We start from the raw sequence: 18343 nt of genomic DNA on the forward strand, positions 1-18343 counted from the left end.
ATTTACTTACCATGGATACTGTTTACCAAACTGCAGGTGTAGAGCATGCAGAATCTTATCCTGGGTATCAGCATCACGAACATGAAGAACATTTTCACCTAGATGACAAAAGTTAAAATAATAGGACAGGTCAGCTCCTCAAATTATACTAGAGGATAAGAACTGCTTTAGAGACAAAGAAATAATTATTTTTATTTCCTCTAAGCAGGAAAGACTCCAGCCAGATCAACATCGCTTTTCATCAATTATGTGCCTCCTCTTGCTCCCAGTAAAGCAATGGTGACTCCTATGATACACCGTCATGCATTATGAAACACTAGAGAGTAGCATATTAGCCTTCAACAGAATTCTATTACTAAATTAAAAATGCATAAATGAAAACAGGGCTATTTGTGTCATACCTGCATATCTATGAAATACTGTAATACAGTTAGTTCCTGAAGTGGTGAAAAGTTTGTATTTTTTAAAGTGAAATTTTAATACGTGTCAAACACCAAACTAGCTGTAAAGAAAAACAATTAGTTGTCTATTCTGCTAAATGGAATCCACTGCAAATGGAGATGTATTTTAACTTGTCTATAGATACAAACCTCATTATCTTACATAAACACACAAGCAGCACTAACATGATACAGAAATAACCAGTGAAGCTTTAAAATGGGTTAAAAATTATGTTGCACTGATACTGCAGGATGGCCTCTGTCAAGCATTCATTTGACTTTATCCAGTGGAAGAAAAAAAACCTCAGAACCGTAAGGAAATCAAAAGTTAAGCAAACGTGTACCTGTTTCTCTTCCTGTCTGACGTGTCCCCAAGTTGATGACCGGTGTACCGAACGCTCCCACCTCTCTGACACCACAACTGCTGTTGCCAATCATACAACCAGCATGAGCAACTAACTGAATGAACTGGTCAAATGGGACATGTTTTACGGCCCGAAAATTAGGATGGTGTTCAATGCCCTTCTTCCTCATCACCCGAACCATCTCTTTGCTTCCTACAGAAAAACAAGATGTAGAATAAATGATTCAAGTTATATTGTTAAACTGAAAGTCCAAACATGCAAAGGAGCTAACAGCTGTTCATTGAATTGCCAGCTCTGAGTTGGCTTTTTGTTCTCTTTTTACCCTCACAGTATAAGTTGCAGAGCTGGGCACTTAAGCCCAAATTTGACCCCCAAATCCACTGCAAAAATCTTTATGTAGTTTTTAGTTAATTTAATAGGCACTGATATTGCTTTTACATGTCACATGGTTTCCCTTCATCTTCCCCCCACCACTGAAAAGCTGGAATGTCCTCCAGGAATGTGAACATGGAACTGCAGCAGATGCACAGATGATGCTGAGACCATCCAGCTATTTCCACCTGGCTGGAGGTTCCAGGATAAAAGCACTCCGTAAGAACCAATGTATGCTTTAAAGACAATCTGTTTTGTGTCCTTCTGTCATGAAGGTATTTTACTCACCTGCATCCACATTAGGGAATAGAACAAGTGTTCTCTTTTTAAAGGAGATGAGTGCATCTAGTGTCAGCTCAAACATCTTTATGGAATGTTTAATATCTGTGGTTACAGGGTGTTGCAGAGCAACTATATAATCTCTGGTTTTGACATCTTCACCTGTCCAAATGAAGCCCAAGAAAAGTTTTTTTTATTGGCACAGAATAGTTCAGAGGAAGGGAGGACATACTTTTGAAACTACAGATGTGAAAGCCTGAACAGTCAAGGCACTGAATGGGGTATCTAACACAAATTTCAATGCTACAATAAAAGTCAAGGGAGTAACAGGAGAATATAGCTTGTTATTTGCCTCTCTAAGCAAGTCTCGTAACTTCAGAGACCACTACCTAAACCCCAGCAAACTGCTAACTTTCAGGCCTACATCTAAAGCTCTCACCAGTACAAATCTAGAATAATATGAAAGCCCTGAAGCTGCTCAGGTTTTCTGTCAGTTGCCCATCTTAAAGCAAAGATTCATTCCCATTGCTTTAAAAAAGTCAGTCATACTTGTTTTAGTACATTTGATAAAAAAGTTTATCTGCAAAATATTCACCTACTGATCTAAGAAAATTCCAGCTTCCAACTATGTGCCATATAGGAGATTGCTTTGTCAAAGATAAAACGCAAACACAAAACCCCACTGTTTACAGAAATTATTTGTAAGTCAATGAACGTGTATTCCTCAAAAGAATGTTCACAATATAAATTCCCTTTGATTTCTTTTAGATTAGCCCTGAACAGCTTTGATTCTATTTAAAGACATCCTTTACACCAAAATAACTGTTCACAGAAGACTGTTTTGTTTTTTAATTGTTCAGCTCAGAGAAGTTACCCATTTAAGGGGTTATTTTTTTGATTTGGCAAAAGGACCAGATATGTTTACTAGGAGAGATTTGTAGCTTTCCAGCTGTACATGGTAGAACACAGAACAAAAGAAAATGTAGAAAGAAATACAAGATACTATTACCAAATATACTGTTTTTTTGAGAAGCAGGTTGATGCTTGATAATCATCTCCAATTAACCAAATTTAAACTGGCTAGCATGAAGTCTGTCTCTTTCTTTCCTGTACTTTTCTCAGAGTCACTGGTCAATAGATCCCATTGACTGATAACCTAGTTACTGACTTTGTCTAGTGTTGAAAGTCATATGAAAAAAGTAAGAAGTGGACTGCTCACCTAGCCACATGCGTATAATACTCATGTAGTCCTTATTTCTGGCAGAGAGAAGCTTGTCATACGAGGGACAGCCTGCTAAAAGGATGCGGTCATGGTCTTCACACATGGCTATCAAATGCTGCTCTGCACTCCTTGTGCAACACACATGGTAATGGGCCAGTTTGGTTATAGCGTGTCTGATAGAGTCATCAATGGTCCCACTGACTTCCCCACCTTCAATGTGAAGAATGCGAATATTCATCAGGGCTGCAGATGTGGCCAGGGCCAAAGCATCAAATCTGTCCCCATGAACTATCATTATATCAGGTTTCAGGCGGTTCAGGACATCTGGTAACTTGACTAATGCAAGGCCAACTGACTCCACCATAGCTGCCTCATCCTCTCCTCTCACAATGGTGTGCAATCTTGTATGAATATCGAAGTCATCTTGTTCAATCATACGGTAGGTATTACTGAAGGTAAGAGCAAAAGGGTTAGAGTAAATACAACTTGGTTTTACAGCAATACAGTTTGACAAAATAACTGTGTATTAGAATAGCTGTACTGGGTTTGAACACAGGCCTGCTTATTATACCTCCTTCATTGAGGAAAACAGTTTTTAAGATTTTAACAGAATGTTCTCATCCATATGAAGATCTTCCCTCATATACCAAGCATCAAGTTTTCTAGACACCTTTAATAAGCAGCTTTGCTGAACATGTTCTGGAAATCCTCAGAAAACAAACTCTTTGTTCATGTGTTTGCAGAGCCTTTTGGAGAATAGATATGGTATGGTTTCCATTCATGAAAGGTATGTTGACTCCTCACCAATATATCGACTGCTGGACGAATGTATAAATACAACAGATATGATGCAAAGCTGAGGCCTGTATGTTCAAGGAAAACATCCTGCAGCTAGCATTCATTTTTCAGATTCTGTATTTGAGCTGTATAAAGACTTATAGACTTAAGAAATCACTGCACAAAGGCCTTAAGTTCAAAGGAAACAGACTAAAAAAACAGCACTAAAAAAAAGGCTTTCCACACACACTATGAGCTTCGTTTCATAATGGGGAAGTTAAAACATGCCTTGAATACTGAGAATTGATACTGTTTAAAGTTAACATGTATGAAATATGAAAGATCACACATCTGTATAATACCTGTTTTCCACATGCACTAAATCTGATCTAAGAAGTCTGGACACTCGGGCTGGAATAAGAGAGAAAAAGACCCAGAAGCTTTCCAATTTTGTCTTTAACCCATCTGACACATTCACTGTCTTATTCAAAGCATTACACTTTTAAACTGATTTAAATCAGATTTAATTTTCATTAAATCCACTCTGCTACTCATACTCTGCAAACGAAAATCTCACGATCTGCAAGCTGTGCAAAGATAGCAAGGACTATAAAGTGCTCCAGCTCAAGTAAAGAAGCAATCTACATTCTGCATAACTAAAGAAAATCCTAACTATTCAGTTCTGCTCACTGCTGAAACACATAGAATACATTCCTACAAGTAACTAACTTGTCAGGTAATTTGTTTTTTTAAAAAGGCAAAGCCTTTTTATGTGACTGAGTGAAGCGGCTCAGATTTTTATAGCATAAACCGCATTACATTTCCAACTCCATTTACAATTACCCTTCATAGACCTACCTTTTTCTCTACTATGTACATTTATCTCAAAAACTTTCTTCTCTTCTATATTCTTTCCCTTCTGAAAGATCAAAATCTAGGGAACAAGACTGCATTTTTGTTGTTTTGTTTCTTTTACTGTCCTCTAAATATTTTAGTGAGAAACATTTCACAGGATCGCTATTATTTGAATTTTGCTACTGTTGATTACCCTACTCAAATCATTAGAACACATACATTTTGAGGACCTTTAATTCTCTAGGATCCCCCAAATTAAGGAGTGCAGGGCTAGGTCCCCCAAAAAGCCCCAAGCAGTACCAGGGTTTAAGAATACTTACCACAAAGCAACTAAAAGCAACAACATTTTTTAGATCAAAACCTTTACTGCTTTGTGCATTACAAATCATTTACATCAGAAAGACGGGTGTTAAACACCTTGGAATTGGAAAAGTAGTATTTCATACTACTTTGCACAAGTCTTGCAGACAGCAAAAGATTCAGGACTGTAGAAAAATCAGGGTCATATTTCTCCTCTTCAGCAAATAAAATGGTATCACCTCATTTCTCCAATCAGACAGGATGTAATTCAACATGCTAACCTGCCAAGAAGTTTGATTGGGGTTTTTTTGTTTGTTTTTTTAAATTGGGTTTGTTTTGTGGTGTTGAATTCATCTTGACATGTTATTAGATGGAAAGATGTTATTAGCAAGGAACAGAGAACTATACTGAGAATGAAAGTTCAACAATGCTAATATGCTGCAAGCCTTATGCTAAAGTCTGATTTTGACTTGTAAAGTAAGCATTTTCCTGTCTATTGCAGTTACTGGGCCCAATCTGGTAAATGCAGCCTGAGCAAAACCAACCAAACAACCACAACCTCAGTAAGAATATGTATGCTGCTCCTTCTGCCTTTTCCCCAACAAACAGCAGACTATTCACCTGGATGTGGAAAGTCCTTCCAAAGGAAGGGATTTGGACCAAGACATTCCATCCTCCCAGGCAGGTGATCTGACTGCTTACTTATAGGGTGTTATGGAGGGGACCCTAATCTCTCCTGCCAAACTATACCTAATAAATCTATCAGTTATTCATTTTGTCAGAAAGAGACAACTACCCTTTCCTTCCTCCACAATCCTGGAAGTAAGAACTAACAGTATTCTCCTGGGATATGGAATATATAAGTACTTTCTCCAATAACTATACAAAGTGGAAGAGCTACAACATTAAATGACTGAAGATTTTCTTTCCTCTGTGAGCATTAAAAACTATAGCACATTTTTATTCAATAATCACCAGATTCTTAGAGAAATCTCAATTAATTGAGTTTCTCACTTCATATAGTCTGGGATCCTGTTGAACATCTCAATTACAGCATTTACAAAAAACTTTCAAAATTCCAGGACTTGTTGAAAAAAACCCAGAAATATGCAATCACAGAAGGAGCTGCAAAATGAAATAAAATCTGAAAAAATACATTTAAAATTTTGTTGTATACATTCATGATGACAAGGATTTTGTTACCTAACATTCATGATGTTATCGCTAACACCCCAGAAACAGATTGGCAGAGAGACAAAAATTCACCTTACCCATAATCATCAATCAGGTGGGAACCAAGCACTACAACATCAAGCTCAAAGAACTGTGGTTCTGCCTTTATGCCAAACATAATGGGAGCTAATTTTGAATAATCAGCACGGTTGCAAGTAGCAACGCAAACACGAAGTTTGTGGATGTTACCATTCTTCTCCATGACTTCCTTTTGTTTCTGTTTTGAAAGATTCTTGAAATACACTTCCTGAAATAAAGGGGGGGGGGGGGGGGGGGGAAGAAGCAACATTAATAATAATTTTTACAGCAAGTACATGGTACACTTCATGAAAGGCATACAGAAGTGCAGCCCAGAACTGTGACACATACTAACTCATCCATTGATAAAAGACAGTACCTATCATTAGAAGATTTTAGAAAAGGACATTTATATTTTCTTTTTAGTTAAAGCTTACTTAATTTTAATACCTCTATTTCTGTAAATAATATATAAAAATTCTATATAAACAATATTTAAGTAATAGGAAGTTCAACTGTAATTAAATAGTAAACTACTTTTTCCTGTTCAGATGGAAACTTCTGAAACATTGATGCCTTAGTAAGTGAAATAACCTCATATTCCAAAACCACAGAATGGAACAAACAGCTAAAAGATACATTCACTGACAGACTCTCTGAACAAAAAGATAAAGTTTTTACCTCAGTCAGTTTATGTACCTGTTAAAAACACTTTGGTGAGGTAAAGTGAGTTAAACATTAACTTCTAAACCCTTCCATACTGTTTTGCAGGCCAAAGTACATCAAGATATTCAATAATACAAAATTAGGTTACAATAAGACAACAACTTTTAGGAACAAGTAGACAAATAAGGGTGATGATTATCACCAGGCAATTTGGAGGCTATTGAAAAAAAAAGTTTCTGACAATTGAAATGCCACAGAAACGCAGTATTTTCGCAAGCAACATCAAGAGTTATTTTAACAAGACATTTTCTCTAACCAAATTTAACAACTTTAGTAGCTGATTAAACTATGTAATAATTTTTAATGTTTACACATCCTCTGTTTACCATTTTGCCTTGATGTTTTTATTGTGGGTTTTGTTTCCATTTAGCAATTGGAAAAAACATTTCAGAGAAAAAGAAAAGCCTATTAAAATAGTATACAGCAGTGACTCCCCCTCAAACAGAAATTACTAAGTTGGTAGCAGAGCATATCAGACCAGCTATCTATAAGCTTATTGTTGTCCTCCTTCCAAAGATAACTGTATTTTAGGTAAGTACCATCTTTTCAGTATGAAATCTAACATTTTGTCAGATTTTTACTACAGTTTAATGGCAAGTAAACTTTTTCCATATTAATGCACAAGGATTGCTCGTCTCTGACTCCGAGTATCAATCTCTCTACAGCTAGGGAAGCTCTTTCTGTGCAGCTCCTATGCAAGCATGACAATATTGACATACAATGTCATGCTCCTTTTATATTGCATTTCATTTTTGTCAGTAAATTTTAAAGGAAAGGCTATTGTGACATCCCATTCTTATGAATCTTAAAATTTAGCAACTTTTCAAAGATTACCCTATTTTTAACACAGATTAGTTTAGGTTTTATCACAGATAATGAAACAATGTTTTGGTGTAATGTTAGGGTGATCACGAATCTATCCCAAGTTGTCAAAGGTAAGAGATGTTTCTAGTCTCCGCTTGCTATCCACTATGGCTCTGCAAAACTATGATTGGCAGTGATGTTTTTCCTCCAACAGCCATGATTCCTGATTTTACACTACCTTTCAGAATAAAACTGAAGTGGCAAAAAGCAAAGATGGCTGCCATCACTAAACTCACATGAAATGGCACTTCTCATTTACTGAAGCAAAGCAGCTATGGCTACGCTAACCAACTTCAGTAAAATAGATACAATTTGGAATTTCAGCATTTGATTACTATCAGGACAAATTAAGCTGACTTCTATGGATTCAGTCATGAAGTGATAGATATCCTTCATTTGAATTTACATTTGAACCTTACTTCAAATGGTCAGATGATAATCCTTCCGGCAAATTATCTCCTCATGCTGAAAGCATCTGCAGTTACGTATCACAGTATATACGATAACTGTTTTAATTTAATCTTGTCTTTTTTTTTGTCCAACAGGCTTGAAATATTTTAAAAGTATGTAAGAAATTCAGTACCTCATTTTGAAAATGTAGAGGGAGTACTTTGCAGGATTTTAGATGCTGTATAAAGGTAGATCAGAGAGCATGTTATCCTGTATCAACGAGGGAAACCTGAAACCACATTAGCTAGATTCAGATCTGACTGAACCACTGCTTTCTCGTTTCTAAAACAACCTCTTTTTGGAGATCACTCTGAGCAGGACATCCTGTCATTGCATATGTAAAAACAGCCACTAATTCAAATAAAAATCACATTCAAGATGTGAGGGCCACTTCTGACATCCCTATAAGCTTGTCTTTGAAACTGCATGAATGTTAGTATAATTAGAAGCAAATCTCTCACAAGACTGCATATTCTATACTATATAAACTGAGAAGCCAAAGTCAAAGGGCACTGAATGAGGAAGTGACAAAGTGAGTTTACCCAAAGCCTGCTTACTTCAAGTTATCTGAGCTAGAACCATCAGTTCTGACCCTCTGACAAAGTAGTTACCTTTTCATTTATGCAAAGCAGGCTTTTAAGAAGTATAATAGTTTTCTGTCCCCCATGATCTTCAAGCAGTGTCTAAAATTCTAGAACCTTTCAATCCAAATCCAGAAAATACCATCTCCTGAAATATTGTCTGTAAATTATTAAAAAAAAAAATAAATCTCATGGTTCACCATAACTACAGATCTACCAGAAGTGAACTGCTAGATCACACATCTTTCTGGCCACACAGATCACATTTAATTACAGTTGCTATGGGCTGCAATAATGGTCTCTTGAAATAATTTCAGAGATACATGTGGAGATACTTCAAAGGCATATGAACTGACCAGAATCAAAAAGCAATTCATGTTATTTGAGCATTTCAACTTCTGTTAACATTAAGTTTCAGCAAGCCCCAAAGCAGAATTATTTTTAGTACTGCCTTAAACCTCTGTAACACAATAGTTTCAAAACCTTGCAAATAAGCCACACACAGGCCTTGGTGCAGACACAGTTCTTCTACTGCTGTCAGTTTTAACACGTTTTTCTGAAGAACCAAAATATTTACCCTAGCAAAAGGACTGAAAACAATCTAATATGTGTTAACTACATGAGGAATATTTTTTTACGTGTTTCATGTAAAGAAAAATATTGCTACATCACAGTTTAAAAAGACAGAATTCTAGCTTGACTCTGACTTATTCTGAACCTGTAAATGCAAAAATAATTCTGTATTTTCAGATAGTATTCACTGTCAATGTAGTGGCAAAGTCCCTTCACTAACAGTATATTCCTTCAAGCAGAGCTGTAATGTCCTAGCTACATAATTTTAAGTTTGTTACCCCTATGATTTTAGAATTTAAGAGGTTTTTCAGGCGAATCACTCTTTTCAGAACAGTTCACTGAAATTCTTTTAAGTAATTAATCACTAACAGTTGCCTCCTAATTTCTAGGTGTTTGATGGTATACTGAATTTGATCTACACAGCCTTCTCTAGTCCGGAATCTTCCTGTTCCAAGGTCTACATCTTCCACCTTGCTGGGACTAGTAATCTTCAGCAGAAAGGAGAAGAAATAAGAATGCTCCATGAAGGGCTACTTGAAATAATTAATCTCTACTTGTTTTAGTCTAGTGCTCTTCCATACCCCATCCTAAGGCTTTTAGAGGTTCAAGGACTTTTTAAGACAGCAGAATTCTGGGCCAGATTTTACAGCAACCACGTAGCTACTATTCCTGTCAGCAGTCTCAAGTGCATGAGACAGCCCTTTATCAGTGTTTCACAAATAATACCGTCTGTATATTCGACATTCACATTTCTAAAGCAATGATTTTTAAAATCAAAGAGCCTGGAATACTCCTCTTTGCAATCTCTGCACATGCTTGCGTGCTTGTGGAGTCATTCCATCTTCTCATTTGTTTCTCTGTGTGGTATGTATATAGGCTATTCTGTCCAAAACTCTTCCCACACCATGTACTAGTATGTGTATTCATGCCACTCTACTCATGGGGCCATTGCTTCTGTATTGCCCATATGCACACACATGTGGGGCCTATTGCCACAGCCCTATGCTGGTGGCCATATACAAAATCAAATCTTTCAACAACCCCCCTGAACACATCAGTGCAAGTGGAAAAGCATTCTGTAACTTTGTGTATTTGTTTCTTGTCTCACCCTGTGCACATGTTACCCCATGCTAAGGTGAGAAACCCTTCCCACCACTTCCCCCCACAAATGGGATCAACCTCTTCACTGCCTGCCTTCTTTATGTGTACATGGGATCACCTCCTCTACACCTCTCAAGTATATAGATAGATTTATTACCCAAGTGAAGGGTCTGCCCTTCTGTACCTCCTTTATTCCACATCTGCAAAGTATCATTCCCGATGTACACCCCCAATACACACTAGCACACACTTCTGCATGGAAAACCTTTCCGCCATGCAACTTACGTGTGTGCACATATCCACGTGCAGGGTCATTTCCTCTATAGGCCCGTTAAATCCATGTGTGCAAGGACAGTCCCTCAACACACCTCCAATACGCAGAACTGCACACATGCCTTTCTGTGGTCAATCCTTCCATTTTCCCCCATTTGCACATGTGTATATACCCACACCTAAGGCCATTCTCTTTATTCCCTCGGAAAAGACTCACGTGCACCTTTCCATGTGCAGTATCTCCCCTAGACGCATCCGTGCACACATGCCTTGGCAAGGCCGTTCCCGCTGAACTCCGCAACATACCCGTGCACATACTCCCGGCGCAGGTCCCCCCGCTGCATACCTCGCCGCACAGGTGTGCGTACGCCCAGCCCGCTGCCCCCAGCGCTCACCCTCACAGCAGCGCCACGGACGCATGCGCACCCACCCCCAGCCCTGCGCCGGCCGCGGCGCGCAATAAAGCCTACGCACAGCCGGCGGAGCTCTTCCCGCTCGATGACGCCCCGGCGCCGGGGCGCGGCCACCGGCGGCTCTGCAGAGCTTCTGCAGCGCTCCTGCCACCCTCCCCCCTACTTCCCCCGGGCCGGTAAGGCGATGCCGCGCGACCTTCCCCGCCCAGCAGCACGACCTGAGCGGCCCCAGTTTCTCTGGGCCCCCAGGCACCCCGCGTAGGCCAGGCCAGGCCAGCGTGACCCCATCTCACGATCACCTCACCCCACAGCGACGACGCTGGAGCTTGGCTCATCAAACGCCGAACCGGGACGAAAACCCCGCCCTCAGCAGGGCGGTCCCGCCCCTCCCGCCTCCGCGGAGGGCTGGGGGCGGGGCGGATGGGCCCAGTTGAGCGGGCTTTCACCAGGCTGATAGGCGTCCTACAGCTTGAAGCCAGCCGCGGGAGCCGGGGTCTCTTCTCTTGGCCTGGCACTGAACACCTTCTGCTGCGGGCGTCTGCGGAGTGACGGGGTAGCAGCCCTGAGCAGCGTCGAGCTGGACGTCTCCCTGGCAAAGGACTGAGCATGGGGCTGTTCGTGGTAGTGTTTGTAGGGTCATGTGCTGGTTTGCTTCTGTAGTGAGGAACTGTATCCTTATCTCAGGACAGCCTCTTGCTCTTGGTTTATATATGGAATAACGTGATGCAATACGCATCAGAGCAATGCTGTTAAAACTGCTTTAGTGGGGATTACCATCATGTTAAGAGCTTTTAAAATGAGGGCTGTCAGAAAACTATGAACTATGAGGTTGCCTGTACGAGGTGCAAAGTGAGGACAGGCACAGCCCACAGCAATGCATGGAAGAATAAGGAGGCTGCCTGATCTTGCAGGCTGTGAGGAACTATAGCCCTGTATGGTTAGAGCACCTGCCTGTAGCTCAGAGAGTTTTCAGGCATGCTGCAGAATTCTATTACTTTGGTGTTAATTCAGCCAAGAATGCCTGCTCCTTAAATCCTGTTGACTCCACTGGCAAGTGACACAATCAAGAGAGCTGTTACACCAGCTGTCAAGTCTTGCTGATCATCTGTCTTTCAGTGGATTGTAAGAGATTTGTCTTGTTTCCTCACACTGAATGTGTTTTGGGGTCAAAGTGGTCTCTTACTAGTGAGACTACTGTGACTTGGATCCTAGTTCAATACCCTAGGCATCATGTGTGACAACAACAACCTATGCCCACTATATTTTGCTATGGAAGCACCAAAACAAAACGTTTAGGTAGCTGGTGGCACACAATCCCAATAAAATGAGAATTCTTCACCCACTTTTCTCCCTCTGATAGATCTCATGTTTGTGTGGCTGAAATGTGACAGTCTAACGTGGTACAGTCTGATCAAGCCTGTGCCACATTCAGCTTTTTGGTACCTGCACTCTGACATAGTTTTTCAGTCCAAATTGTATCTTTGTTCATCCATATAATATCTGAAGTGTCTCAAATCCCTTCTGCTCTCACCCTCTATGTCTCAAGAAAATTAGCCTTAATGGTGACTCCTTGTCTGACATACCTAAAAGAAAATAGAGGCAAGGAATTGGAATGGTTGTCTTCCTGTCCTTTACTAGGGAGAAAAAGTTGACTTTCTACCAGTTATAAATATTTGTTTAGAAAGGCTTTGAGGAATAAACACTGAAATCTCCCAACTAAAAAAAGATCTTAAATAGGAATTATGGTGATTTGAAATGTAAAGTAAAAAACCTTTAAGATTTGCCCTTGGGAATTTAAAACTCTGAATTGACCACTCTCCAAGAGAAATAGAATATCTTATGCTGATGTTCAGAAAGTCCTGGGACAGCTGTGGTCCAATGAGTCATAGCTCTTCAAAGCCTCAGTGTTTTGAGAATATTGCAACACACCCACTTCTCAAATTACCAGGGATCTTAACTTGAAATACTGACCAGAGGTACTAATAGCAACTGGAAGGCACCTTAGGTCCAATTCATGTCCCACTTAAGTTGTTTTCATTGTTCTCTGCATCACTAGATTTTCTTTATGCATATTGCACGTTGCTTAGAAACCTATGTGCATTCTAGAAATGTCATTATAAGTAAGTTTGAATTGTCTCCTCTAAATGCTTTTGGGTTATGATAAGCTCACCAGTCTACCTACAGCTGGTTTCACTGAAACAAAATGCTGAGCCTGAATCATATTTGAGCATGAGTGTATGAAAGTGTGTATATATTTACAAATCCTGAATTAAACTAGTACTTATGTAGCTAGAAGCAAATGCATTGAGAGTTAATTATTCTTACAACAGCATCTATGCATCTCTTGATATGTTTTTTCCAGAAGTGTTCTAATGGTGTTTCGGCATCTTGCAGCACAAGCTGCAGAAGGGGGAATGTTTATGCTCCTTTTGGTTATTTCTCCCCCACAGACCTTGTGTATTACATAAATACGATTAAATTTATCTTGTGTGAGTAAGCCCTGCCCCAAGTCTCTCCAGCAGGAAGACAAACGCTATCCAGAAAGGTGAGATGGGAGGAGAAGCTTCAGCCCATAATCTGCCTGCTGCTGTCAGTCTTACCCTTTACTGCTCAGAATCTTCAATGATGCTGTGAAGATGGCCTGCTGTCCTTGCCAGACAGTACTGAGACTCATTAGAAGAGTAGAGTCTCAGTGTTCACATTAATTCATTGGCCCTATCCTCACCAAAAAGCTGTGCAGAAATGGTAACACCCATGCAGAGAAATACTGGAGATGATGAGCTTATTTCTTTCTAGAGAGGTCATGCTGCTTAAGATTTGAACAGAAGGACCAAGATCATCTGTTTTGGTTTTCAGCTGGCTGAAAGATCAGACTCTTTGGAAACCTACCCCAAAAGAGGTGAAAGATGCTAAACTGTGGTCTGAGAAGGGATTTGTCAGTGCATGACTATGTTCAGGAGATGGATAGTGTGGACAGACAGTCAGCAGTACTGTGATCTTCTGCACTGGGGCTAAGCACCATGTTACTTCCTACCTCCCGAAAGTAAAGGAATGTGTCTTTTTAAATCAACATCTACATGAGGTGGAGCTTTAATTACTTTTTTCCTTAACTCTTAATTTACATCCATTTTATTAATGTCAAAACCAGCTGCTGACTGTAAGAAAAGGAAACCTTGGGCTAAGATTTTCAAAAGCAACTAGAATCACAAAATCACAGAATCATGTAGGTTGGAAAGGACCTTGAAGATCATCTAGTCCAACCATTAACCTAATATTGACAGTTCCCAACTACACCATATCCCTAAGCGCTATGTCGACCCGACTCTTAAACACCTCCAGGGATGGGGACTCCACCACTGCCCTGGGCAGCCCATTCCAATGCCTAACAACCTGTTCTGTGAAGAAATGCTTCCTAATATCTAGCCTAAACCTTCCCTGGCACAATTTGAGGCCATTATCTCTTGTCCTATCGCTTATTACTGGGTTAAAGAGACTCATCCCCAGTTCTCTGCAAACTCCTGTCAGTTGTAGAGGGCGATGAGGTCTCCCCTCAGCCTCCTCTTTTCTAGACTAAACAACCCCAGTTCCCTCACCCGCTCCTCGTACGACATGTGCTCCAGACCCTTCACCAGCTTTGTTGCCCTTCTCTGGACACGCTCGAGTAATTCGATGTCCTTTTTGTAGTGAGGGGCCCAAAACTGAACACAGGAATCGAGGTGCGGCCTTACCAGTGCTGAGTACAGGGGTAAGATCCCTTCCCTGTCCCTGCTGGCCACGCTATTTCTGATGCAAGCCAGGATAGCATTGGCCTTCTTGGCCACCTGGGCACACTGCTGGCTCATGTTCAGCCAGCTGTCAATCAACACCCCCAGGTCCCTCTCTGACTGGCAGCTCTCCAGCCACTCCTCCCCAAGCCTGTAGCGCTGCTGGGGGTTGTTGTGGCCCAAGTGCAGCACCCGGCATTTGGCCTTATTGAAACTCCTCCAGTTGGCCTTAGCCCATCGCTCCAGCCTGTCCAGATCTCTCTGTAGAGCCTCCCTACCCTCGAGCCAATCAACACTCCCACCCAACTTGGTGTCATCTGCAAACTTACTGAGGGTGCACTCGATCCCCTCTTCTAGATCATCAGTAAAGATGTTAAACAGGAGTGGCCCCAAAACTGAGCCCTGGGGGACACCACTTGTGAATGGCTGCCAACTGGATTTAACTCCATTCACCACCACTCTTTGGGCCCAGCCATCCAGCCAGTTTTTTACCCAGCAAAGCGTGTGTCCATGTCAATTCTGTACTGTCCAGCCTATGACACTTGAAAGCAACTTGAATTTTAATGATAAGACTCATAGTGCTTTCAGAAGAGCAAGTCCTTCTGACAGCCAAACTGATAACTTTTGAAGATTCTGGCACAATAGTGCTCAGCTGCTGTGAATGCACTCCATTATGAGTATTCTTTATAGGAAAAGACCAAGTAACACATACTACGTGATATAAGGAGAATATAAACAGATACACATAGCAGGGAAAGCATAACAAGTTATTACCTTCCTGCGTTTTCCTGTTTGTTCTTCCCAGATGAGCTGTGCAGTTAATAGTAACTGTAAGCAACCACAGGAGTGTGTTAGCTAGGCCAGTATCACATCATGGGCTTGCTGCTTTTATTTGATGTTTCAGAGAAAGGGAAGACATGGAGGATAAGACAATGACATACATGCCATGCAAAGGTAAATCTGGGGTTTTATTCTCCCCTCACCACAACACAGATCTCTCACATCTTTGCTCAGTGTCTTATGCTTGCACAAAAAGGGGACCTGCATGTAGGTAAGATTGTTAGGCACAGAATTACCGGCTAAGGGAGAGCAAATCCAAAACTATGTGAAAATTTGTTCATTGTCTCAGGGAGAATATGTGTCCAAAGAAGAGCAACGAAGCTGGTGAAGGGAGCTGTCTTATGAGGAGATGCTGAAGGAACTGGGGTTGTTTAGTCTGGAGAAAAGGAGGCTGAGGGTCAACCTTATTGCTCTCTACCTGAAAGGAAGTTGTAGCGAGGTGGGTATCAGTCTCTTCTCCCAAGTAACAAGTGATAGGAAAGAGAGGAAATGGCCTCAAGTTGAACCAGGGGAGGTTTAGATTGGATGTTAGCAAAAATTTCTTCACCCAAAGGGTTATCAAACTGGAACAAGCTGTGCAGGGAAGTGGTGGAGGTACTGTCCCTGGAGGTATTTAAAAGATGTGTAGACATGGCGCTTAGGGACAGGGTTTAGTGGTGGACTTGGTAGTGTTAGGTTAACAGTTGGACTCGATGTGTGTTTTCCAACCTAAATGATTCTATCATTCTACATTGAAATCAGGTGCATCAAAACACCAGGTAACAAGCAGAGTTGTGAATCTCATTGAAATAACTAGGAATTAGCTAAAAAGTATCACAGGATTTTTTTTTAGAGCTGCCGATGTTCTATAACAGATTGACAGCCTCTTTTTTCTTATTGGAAAGATGGCATATGCTGATGTCTGGCGTATTACGATATAATTGCATCTGCTTATATCCTATAAAATTTGAATCATGTTTCCAGTAACTAGCTAGAGTCATAGGATGCAAAAGAGTCATGGTATGAAAAGCAACCTCCATTCTAGGGAATTGCTTGGTCAGGGGTTGGGGGTGCAAAGCACTGGAAGGAATACTGATAACCTCAATAGGATTTTTTTTCAGTTTGTTCAGTCTCTAACAACTTGAGCCTTTACCTTAATTTCATGTGAAGAAAATCAAAAAACTTCTTTCCCACTCCCTCTCTCTAAAAATAAAACAGTGGAACTGACCCACTTTTTGCTGTTACCATGTGATTCACTCTGCTTGTGTGACCTGTTTAATCCTTCAAAAGGGTCTATTTTTTTTATTTGGATTAAAACCTCTGAAGGTTATGGTTTTTCTATTTCTTCTGAAGCTCCACTACTGTTCAGTCCTACTGGAATAAACATGATTGCTATTGCTGATTGTTGACACACATCAAACAGCCACTAGGGAATATGACACAGTTCAACATACCCAAGCTGGCTTCAAACCAGTTGGTCTTGAACAATGATGGCAACCAAGGCAGGGGTGATTGTTGTGGTGGAATTCTTTCTCTTACTGTGCTGATGCCTGTGCTGTGCATCTAAACCCCTTCTTTGATCAGTAGACAACATGGTTTACTTAAAACAACTTGAGGTATATTCAGACAGGAATGAATAGAGCTGCTGTACATTCTCAGAGTATCTGGACAAAAGCCAGCAAGTAATCAGCTTGATTGGAAGCTGTCATCACTAGGTAAGAACAGTGGGTAAGTTTGCCAAATACCAGATCCCAGTTTCCACCTCAGCTACAGGTGGGAGAGTTATTTGTTACGCATACTTGGTTGAGGAAACCATGCGGAAGAAATAAGCAAGTTATCTGGATGCAAATGGCTCTCATGTGAAAGACCAGAAAGCAAGTTCTGTTAAGCTTTCTCAGTTCTGGTTACTTTGGGCTTTTATCCCAAGTTGTTTATATTGCTTTAAGGAGGCAAGTTTGCAAGACTGAGCTTAAATCTCTACCCATCTTTCAGTGGAAGCTAAACCTACATTGTTTCTGCTTCATTCCTACTGTATTACCACAATTTTAAAGATGGAAGATACCAAAATTACCATGCTCCAGTAATGCTGTGGTTCTAATCTTGTGTTCTGATGTACACCATGCAGCCCTCTCTCCTCACTCCAATCTTCCTTTCAGCAGGTGTAAAGAAACTAAGGGTGTATTGTGTTGCCTGTCCAGACAGAAGCAGCTGTGCATGTAGGTCCATGAAGACTTGCAAGCTCTAACAAAGGTGCAAGAGCGGTGCTGTCTTGGAGCAGGAAGTCCATCAGGCCAGAAGCTGGGAGAAAAGAAGGGGAGGAGCCAGAAACTATCCTCTAGTGATAAGACTGCCTAATTTTTCCACTTAAAATTGACATACAGTGTTGAAAAGAAAATTAAATGGCTGGCAGTAAGGAGAAATACTGGATCAAACTCTGGCCTCTTGTCACTATTAATAAATACATCCTTGTTGTGAATAGGTCTAGAGGTCCCTGTTTGCCATTCTTGTCCAACTAGTATCTCTTTCTTACATCTTTCTTATCCCTTTTGAGGCTGTGTGGTATCCTACTTGCATGCAACTGTGTTTTCAATGTGACTGTTGGCTTACAAATATTTGAAATATTATGTCTTCACTGGTAGTTCATAATTTCTAATTTTAAGGGGTACAAATGCTACTACATAATTAAAAAAGAAATCTGTTAAGCAGAGATCTAACATCAGGACTAAAGAATGCTAATAGTAATCATGTATTTCCACCTTTTTTCCATATTAAAATAACTTGGTTTGTGTGTAGTTTGTGGACTTTGGCTATTAACTGCACTAAGACAAAAAAATGTGTAAAAGAAGAAAATGTGGTTGTAAAGATGGTTACAGTACAAAGCATATAATCAGTTTACAGTTGCAAAGACAGATAAGGAA

At 40.4% G+C, this 18343-nt stretch overlaps 1 protein-coding gene and 1 long non-coding RNA gene across 9 annotated transcripts in view; one reads left to right on the plus strand and one right to left on the minus strand.

Annotated features, from left to right (window-relative positions):
• GNE (glucosamine (UDP-N-acetyl)-2-epimerase/N-acetylmannosamine kinase) overlaps positions 1-17515 on the minus strand; it is a 30107-nt gene extending 12592 nt beyond the window's left edge. The window contains exons 1-7 of one of the 7 annotated variants that reach the window (XM_074856234.1): positions 11147-11183; positions 8035-8130; positions 5882-6090; positions 2676-3127; positions 1466-1618; positions 785-997; positions 11-98 (exon numbers count right to left, since the gene is read on the minus strand). In XM_074856234.1, the coding sequence (XP_074712335.1) occupies positions 11-98; positions 785-997; positions 1466-1618; positions 2676-3127; positions 5882-6045 (1070 nt within the window). In that variant the 5' untranslated portion in view covers positions 6046-6090; positions 8035-8130; positions 11147-11183. Of the gene's footprint in view, positions 1-10; positions 99-784; positions 998-1465; positions 1619-2675; positions 3128-5881; positions 6091-8034; positions 8131-8512; positions 9188-10735; positions 10755-10775; positions 10820-11146; positions 13096-17496 lie in introns of those variants that run through there. The other 6 variants (XM_074856232.1, XM_074856231.1, XM_074856233.1 and 3 more) reach the window with 6 other exon arrangements.
• Positions 1625-9864, plus strand: LOC141937919 (uncharacterized). 2 transcript variants are annotated; one of them, XR_012627116.1, is made up of 4 exons: positions 1625-2823; positions 2982-3465; positions 5113-5291; positions 9445-9864. It is a non-coding gene; the product is annotated as an uncharacterized LOC141937919 (long non-coding RNA). The 2 variants fall into 2 exon arrangements; XR_012627117.1 differs by lacking the exon at positions 9445-9864 and having other exon boundaries at positions 2982-3117; positions 5113-5822.
• Positions 17516-18343: the final 828 nt, after the last annotated feature.

This window comes from Strix uralensis, chromosome Z (assembly GCF_047716275.1).
Source record: "Strix uralensis isolate ZFMK-TIS-50842 chromosome Z, bStrUra1, whole genome shotgun sequence".
NCBI lineage: Eukaryota > Metazoa > Chordata > Aves > Strigiformes > Strigidae > Strix > Strix uralensis.